This window comes from Epinephelus moara, chromosome 6 (assembly GCF_006386435.1).
Source record: "Epinephelus moara isolate mb chromosome 6, YSFRI_EMoa_1.0, whole genome shotgun sequence".
In the NCBI taxonomy this organism is placed as follows: domain Eukaryota; kingdom Metazoa; phylum Chordata; class Actinopteri; order Perciformes; family Serranidae; genus Epinephelus; species Epinephelus moara.
In genome coordinates, this window is record NC_065511.1 from 16,036,495 (window position 1) to 16,045,372 (window position 8,878).

At 40.9% G+C, this 8,878-nt stretch overlaps 1 protein-coding gene across 1 annotated transcript in view; it reads left to right on the plus strand.

Moving 5' to 3' along the window:
• LOC126391791 (eukaryotic translation initiation factor 3 subunit H) overlaps positions 1 to 8,878 on the plus strand; it is a 69,224-nt gene that overhangs the window by 35,968 nt on the left and 24,378 nt on the right. Inside the window, exon 3 of the mRNA XM_050046731.1 lies at positions 3,582 to 3,749. Coding sequence (XP_049902688.1) covers positions 3,582 to 3,749 — 168 coding nt within the window. The remainder of the gene's footprint in view (positions 1 to 3,581; positions 3,750 to 8,878) is intronic.

Consider the following 8,878-nt stretch of genomic DNA (forward strand, 5'->3'; position numbering starts at 1 on the left):
TATATATATATATATATATATATATATATATATATATATATATATATATGTATATATGTATATGTATATATGTATACATATATATATATACACACACCAAGGCATTGTCTATATTTCTTCTTGTGGCCTGAGGGTAGAAGCCAGTACCTTCCTCCTGACCTCAGCAGGGAGAAAAGGCAGCTATCCAGGTGGTTGGGATCATTAATGGTACTCCTGGCCTTATTCTTGCAGCGCCTGGTGTAAACATCCTTTAGGCAGAGTAGAGCAGCACCTATTGTATGTTCAGCCAAACAAACCACGCTTTGCAGGGCCTTGCATAATGCAACAGAGGGCAACTGTGTGGACCATAATCAAATTTACAATTCATACTTTTAACTGCAGAGACCAGAAATTTGGGCCCACATGGTACAAACTCAAGTGCTTGGAAATACCACACAAAGTTGTCTTGAACACTAAAAACAAGATCAGAATTCCCATGCATGATTCATAAGTAAATACATTGAATTTAAATAAAATAAAGACAAGAATATGTATAATAAATAAATCAGTTTGTGTCATTGTATCTACTAGATTGCCATGGAGGGAAGAGGAGATGCATATATAAGTTTCTATGCAGACAAACATCCCACTCAGATCTGATCTACTTTGTTTGTAATATGCAGTTAGTCTAAAAGTGAAATCATATCCTTGTAAAAACAAACAGATTTGGCTTATAAAGATATTGTACACACATTAAGCTTATAAAGAACTGTGAGGAGAGTAAGCCATTGGATAAGATGTGAGAGATAGCTGATTGGTTTCTTGGCCTCTGTTGTCAATCCGCCAGCCTTGAGCTTTCACTTCAGAGACAGATCACTTTGTGCACAATTTCCCTGCTAATGATAGGGTGTTGGGGCAGGTATACGCATCAGTGCGGCTTGAGAGGTAAGTACCCATACTGATTGGCATAGAGGTGCACAGACAGATACAGTAGTCAGGTGGCAGGCTGCCTTCCCTCTCCATTGAGCTCTGTGTGTCTTGGAGTCTGCTGCTAGCCTGCCCCTGGGCAGAGCCACTCTCCGACAGACTTACTCTGCCTGTCACAAGCACTCTCTCCCTTCCTCATGCTCTCCCTTTTGATGCTTCTGTTTCGTGTCTCACCCACCCCATGTTTTAATTGTCACCTTCTTCTCGTTTGTCACTGTAGACTCCAAATTACAAAGGAGACAGTTAAATATTCTCGCACCTGCTACCCCCTACCAGCAAACTTTTCTCCATGAAATATACTATACGCACACTTCTCTAATGGGTTTTCCACTGCACTCAAGAATCACAGTTAAGAAACACACACACATACTGCCAGACACCTCCTCTCCCTGTGGTGTATCACAGAGTTGCGACACAGTCTGCAATCTTGTTTTCTTCCCCCTAATATACCCCATCTTCCTCTATTCCTATCCTGCCTTCCCATCTCCTCCCCCTCGTATCATCCCGTCCATCTACTCTGCTTGCTTTTGTCTCACTGACTATGTCAGTCACTAAATAAAAAGGGTAGATTAAAAGGCTAGATTGGTGCATCCAGTCCATCCCTGCAGGACGGGCTGTGAAAAGGGCCTCTTTGCCTGCCTGTCCCCATCCAGATGTTCAGTGTTTTTATTGTCAGGAGAAAGAGGCACCTCAGCGCAGCCTCTTCTCTTCACGCGGCACTCCTGCAGGAGTTGAATGCGTAATTGTGGGCAGACCAGTGCCATTTGTTTTCTTTGTGGAGTACAGCAGAGGCAGCGGAACAAATGACAGTGAGCAAGAAGTGTGAGTGTGTTTGTGGGAGGTCTGTTAATGACTGGATAAGTTAATGCAAATAAACCACAAAGTACTGTGTGCGTGACTGCTCTCTTCGTGAGTGCTACATGACCTCTGAGAGGTCAAATCCCTTGAAGTGACCAACTGAAATGTAACGATGTTTGGACCAAAATCACTCCCTGCTTTGCGTAACATCACCTCCAGGGGTTGAATTCAGGCCCTTAGAAAGAACCCAAAAGAGTCACCTTGGTAAAATGGTGACATTACATTTTTCCTCACTCACTCCCTTTTCTTTCACTTTCTGTTCTTCTCTCCATACTCATTCTTTTTCCTTCTCTGTTCTGCCTTATTCCTCTCTCGTCTTAGCTCTTTAAAGAAGTATTTTAGGCCTGGTAAGTCGGTCTTTTCCTAAAACTAGGCTGTCTATGCATTTCCTTTTGTCAAAGAGGTAGAAAATCTACAACTACCAGGATGCACAGCGCTGCACCAGACCAATAAACCCTCCTGCTGGTGGGTGACATAATGCAAGCGTGACCATTTTTCCACAGGAAATAATATGGCTGGTAACAGACAATTTCAAATTACAGTTGAATAGCAAGCTAACATATGGTTCTGAAAACATTTTAGGGGTGAAGCAGGCACTGCAGTAACAGAATCTTGGTTTATATTTGATCAGTTGTGCTTAGTTCTACTCTTTGATCTGAGGTTGCTGTGAGTTTGAGACGGATAGAGAGGGGCGGGTCTCTCTCTCAATCCGCCTCTATATTTTTTGTGTCTGTTGTGGCAGGCATATTAAGATGCAGAAGCACAATCTGTAGTTCAAGCAACAGCCTTAGAGCCAGTGAAAATTTAAACTGAGAGACTAGCAGGGAGATTCGGGCACTGGTAAAATGGAGGGAAGTTTACCACAGATCATGTACACATACTACCCACATTGTTATGATACAAAGCTGGTTGAAAATCCACAAACTATCCCTTTAACACCTTCCTTTCTTTCCACTATCCTTCACCTTTCCATCGTCTTTGTTTTTTTTTTGTCTCCTCTGCTTTCCTCCATCCCTCTTTGCCACCTCTCCAGTTTCTTCTTGTTAACAGCCTCAGCAGGAGAAGGATGTGCTCTACAGGCTGGGGTCTAGGGGGCCACAGCTGCCCAATAACACCCTGATTTATCAACCTCCTCCAGCTAGCCTGCATGGAGATGCTGTTTTGCTTGCTTGCTTGCTTTGGTTGTTACTTACAGCCGGCGAGGCAGGTTGTTTGTATTTCTGGCTGCGCGTCCTTAGGATGTGTCTGGTGTAATGAAATGGCTGTCCTCGTAATGCATCTAGCCTTCTCTCCAGTAGCTGAAGCCTGTCTGTGTATCTATCCAGCTGTTTTTTTTCTCTACCAGGATATATTTACTGACATAAGGAATCAAAGGGTGACTGGTGGTCCCTGTTGATGTTTGTTTTAGAAATCTCCGCCACGGCCACTTGATAACGGAAGATGAAGCTTTTGTTTTCTCTGTTTCAGTGCATTTCTCTTTCACATCCTTGTTGCTCTTTTTTCCCCCCTAATTTTTTATGTTTCTCACATCCTCTGCTCCCTCCCTCTGTTCGTACACCATGTCCAGTTACAGATGGAGACCAGATATTTACAGATCCAAAAAAATCCCTAAGCTGATTTCAATGAAGTTCATTCTGAATTAAATGTTCTCTCTCTCTCTCTCTCTCTCTCTCTCTCTCTCTCTCTCCCTCCCTTTATCTGTCCCATCCCTCTGACTTTCCTTCTCTCTACATTTCTACCTCTCTCTCTGCATCTAGTCCAGTACCAGATGGAGATGATGCGTTCCCTGCGTCACGTCAACATTGACCATCTGCATGTGGGCTGGTACCAGTCCACCTACTATGGCTCTTTTGTCAGCCGAGCGCTGCTCGACTCCCAGTTCAGTTACCAGCACGCCATTGAAGAGTCCGTTGTACTTATCTATGGTAAGTAGGCTCATGCAGTAGACTGGGGAATGACTATGTTGATGGATTTCTTTTTCCACACCACGATCTACGATTTCATACTAAAACCATTATATCATTATAACAGAACTTGGTTGAAGACATGACCAAATACATTACAAATAACTCGATGCAAAAAGAATGCATAATTTTGTTCATAAAGTTATACCCAGACACACTGCGAAGATGACAAAGCAATACCACATTTATGTTCTAAACTAAATGGAGTAGTTGGTTTCACAGGTTTAGTGGTCACCTAAAATGTAAACATTTACTCATTCAGGCTCAATCCCAATACACTCCTTGCTCCTTGCCACTAAACCCCATCCCTCCCTTCTATGTGTTCATGCCAAGGGGTAGGGTGTCCCTATTCTTGTTAGGAGAAGGACATCCAATGAGAAATCTCCCAGAATGAATGAATGAAGTGAATGATTGTTTTTTTGACATTATGTGTGTATCTCAAACAGTTTAATCCAGCATTAACGTCATTTAAATCATTAATGTAATACTAGCTAGTAGGGCTGCACGATTCTGGAAAAAATGAGAATCACGATTTTTTGGCTTATAATTGAGATCACAATTCTCTCACGATTTTTTTCAACATAAAGATTTATTGTGCTTATTTCCTGATACAAAAGGAAAAGTAACAAAAATTACAAAAAAAAAAAAATATATATATATCATTAAATAACAAAGCCTATGATTGTGCTGATACACAATGCACATAAACTCTGGTCAGCAGAGAGGGAACACTCCTGTTTTTAGCTTAAATGCAACAGCTGACAGCCTGACACTGACTGTAAAAACAATAAACTTTAGTCTCTTGTCTTCTCTTACAGCTTTTGAACAAGTTTAACAATAATATCAATGCTGAACAACATTTTCTGTGGTAGGTATTCCAGGCCTGGAATTAAGTCATTTTTAGGGTAAGGCCACTTTGGCCTTTGATAAATACATATTCATTGGGGCATCACGGCCAAAATGTGGGGCACCAAGGCCAAAACCAATGGCGCAATAACAATATGTGCTAATTACATTGAATGAAGACAAAACAATATATGTGTTGAAAAACAGCACTGAGTTTATTAAAACTGTAAACTGAACATTTGATTTTTCCACAAAATGCTGTGTGATAAATGTTATTAAAATCAAATTAAAATGTAACCAATTCATAATATTCATTGTTATTGTTATGATAAAATAAAGTCTAAATGCACTAAGGAAGAAGACTAAGAGAGATTAAACATTTCAACACCATGCATTTGACAGGAGTATTCACCTAACATAGCCTACATATCTGTAACTATATAATTATTTATATGTCTCTATCTATATTTTTACATAAATCCCCAATATTTAATTTGCCTTTAAAAAAATCCTCTTCCTTCATTTAATTTGACAGTGTTTATTGTATAGTATTATATGTATTAATTCTCTACAGGATCTTGTATGTTCTTTAATGTGTGTTCAATTTATTAAAAGAAAAAAAAACAAAAAAACATTTTGGTGAACCCTGCAGCAAAGTGAACCCTCTTCCTCAGAGAGGATCTTTGCCTCCCAGTTTGTTCCTGGCGGCAGAGCAGAGTGAACCGTCTTTCTATCAGAGGATCTTTGTCCCATGAGAGCAGGCACCAACAGCTGCTCTCCATGTCCGCAGTGTAAACAACTTTCGCTGGCGATTTGACAGTCACTAGAAGCACATTATGACCCTTTGTTCAAGTTTCTGTGTGGTACCTGTGTTGTACATGAGCTAACGTTAGCGGCTAAGGACTGAGAGGCTGTCCGGTATGTGTGTGTGTCTGTCTGAGGAGTGTCAGTACGTTAACTTGTAAGGGGTCCTCACATTGTCGGCTCTCTCCTGCGTCGCTGCTTTCCAAACTGCCGGCTGGCTGTCGCTCTGCATCACGTGGTATAACGCTGCGTCGTTGGGAGCGCTTGTTTTCATGCAGGTGATGTCCCGACTCCCGGCACGGGCGGGGCTGGCAGAATCGCTGTCATTGAAAAATTAGATCGCATATGCATATGAATCGAGATCACGATTTTATTATGATTAATTGTGCAGCCCTTCTAGCTAGTTAGCGTGGTACGTAGCTAGGCGAACTACAACAAAACCTGTTTGCAGTCCACATGCCACAGACTGATCCACCAGCATTCCCAGGTGTCACGACGTCTTCTTTTTCTTACTTCTCCAATTTGCTGCTGACAACTGCAAAAGGATGCCTATTGTCCACACAAGAGAAATTGCCACAGCTGAAGACAGCATATTCGGGGTTGAAAATTAGGACTAGCTGCTAGCAGAATGCTGGTAAAATATGCAAGTGACTCACCAACCAAAACCAGTGGTAGCCTATTGAGTGGCTGGTAGATTTTAGAATCCACCAGCCAGTCTTAGGGAAAGGGGCATTCAGGATTGGGCCTAAGTGTCTTTGAATAGCCAAGATGGGTTCAACCATCGGTCAGTACAGGTAATGGTCAGATGGGTTGGTCTAATTCTTGTCTACTCTATAGCCACCACAACCAGGGGATGTTTTAGTGACTAATTTGTAGCAGAACAAAAGTGCAGAGAGCAGATTTACTTCTGTATTGTTAACCTGTCACACAACCATTCAGCTATTCACGGATAACCACCAATGTTAGAGATGCATGCTGTTGGAAAATAGTTCTAGGAGAGTAGGACAGCACCAGTTAAGTTCGACACAATAGCTTCACAAAAGAAAGCTGAATCTTTATGAAACAATAGGGAAAAATCACAAAAGCTTGCTCCGATTCAATATACCAAATCAGAATTAGTTGAACTTCTCAGGCATTAAAATGGAACTGCTACAAGGGAGCATATTCCAGTCATTTACAGTTCATATTCATTATATTCATATTTAGTTTCATCCATGATTAAACAATCACAAGTCAAATTTAGTCTCTTTAATCAATAGGTATCTAAGAATAGGGTGGCCACTGAGAAGTCTTATAACATTCAACTGTGGCTGACATACACAGAATCTCAAAATTAAATTAGTGTGACAGATGTAGAAAAAGATTAGTTGAGGTTAGCACAAATATTAAAAAAACAATGGCTATGTTTCAAGATAAATTCAGCAAGTGTCTGCGTTGACATCAAATACATTTTAAATAGACCTTAGAGCTTGAAGAATAATTAGAAATTTTTTTCTCTTTGTGCTGATCTCCTATATGCAGGTGTCAGTTTGTATGATGCAAAGTGCTATCAAACATCAAGGTAGCGGGGAGCATGAGTGCTGCAGAGGTAGTTATGTGCAAAATCCCGTTTAACAGCAAAGACCTGGGCTTATGCCCTCCCCAGTAAATCATCAGTGGCAGGTGAAAAGAAGGGGTTTGCAACGCAATGTCTGTCTGCAGCCCTTGAAAGGCCGACAGCAGAGGAGGCAGTGACAAGCACAAAGCAGGGAAAAATAGACAGGATTAACAAGGTTGCTGGTAACCACTAACATGACGCGTACGGACATCATGTGCCTGCACCTGCTTCATAGAAAAGACCTTTAAGAGCTGCCCATAATTGCAGCACCACAAATGCCATCCCAGATGGTGTAAGCTTTCTTTCAAACGACAGCAATATTAAAACCTACATGGCAGCAAATTAAAACCTGTCACTACAAAACAGTGAGCATTTAACTCCTCAGTGTCTAAATAAATGATGATTCATTACTACATAACCTCTCTGAGTGCTCATTGATTTTAGAGGCAGTATATAAGAACATTACATATTTGAGTAAATGGTGAAAGTGTTTAATTTATGGCTGGTTTCTATGACAGTACAACTGGTCTTTATTTATATTCACAATGCTGAAATGTGACTTGCGCATTACAGACTTTTACAAGCTGAAGACATATAATCAAATATAGATATTGTCAAAATGCCAGATCGTATCAAGAGAGTATTTCTGCCCATATTGCACCCTTCATAATGTGCTGAGTTTACCTCCTATAGGTTTATGAGCCGAAAAATAAGTCTAAAGTACAGCCAAGGTGACACAAAAAGTCGTTCAAGCTCCAGACCTGAAGTCAGTCTTTCATTAGGACAGCTTAGTGTTTATCCACTCACTTTAAGTCAAGAGAGCGGCGGCAACCGGAATTGTCATTTTAAAAAATGATGAAAACAGCTTTGAAATTCATCAATGTTTCAGTGCCGGTGAGTGTAAAGGAACTCCCCCCGGCCCTATTCTTTCTCTCCAAAATCACTTCAGGGCTGTCATGTTCTCAGATTGTACAAATCCATGATAGGCAAAGATTAATTTAAACCAGCTGACATATGAACCCCTCTGATCTAGTCCTGCCAGCCAGCTGGCCACTCAGGCAGGCAGGCAGGCAGCAGCCCTTTCTCATTCTAAACGAGGGCTCCTGTTAATGTCAGTCAATAATGCAGCGCTTAATGGATCAAAGCACCTCAAAGGAATTGACATTATCTCTGTTTAAAGTCAAAGGGAAAGAAAATTGATTCGTCTTTTCTTCTCTTCGTCATTAACTCACCGGTCATTTTATGCCGATGGATGAATCAATCAGGTGGCCAACTGGCGAGTTAATAGCTTCCGCTCAATGAAAGCTTAGGATTAGAGTGGGTTGTTAAACCAATTGGTTTAGTATGTTCACCATGACAACTATTTTTTTTTTTTTTTTTTTTTTAAGCATGAGGTGAACTGTAAAAGAGGTTAAGATGGACAGGCACAGAGCAAACCTATAATAGCTCTTTGCAGGCACAGAGCTTTAAAGCAACCGACATACAGTATATATTTATAGAGTGCTGTAGGAATGAGTCCTAAATCCCGGAAATGAGTTAGCATTTTAACACTCCCGGCTCCCTCATGTCCAAGTCAGGAGACTTTCACATTTTGTTGTGGGACATAAAATACCCCACTTTAGGGATGTCCCGATCCAGCTTTTTCACTTCCGATCCGATACCGATATTACAGCCTTGAGTTTTGGCCGATACTGATACCAATCCGATCCAAGCGCGTATTATACATATTCACTTATTTTGTTGTCAGTCATGTTAGAAAAGGTTTGATCAAGCGATATTACTCTAACAACTACTTAATCGGGTTAGTTAGAATGATCCACAACAGTTGGTATGAGAAACTGAC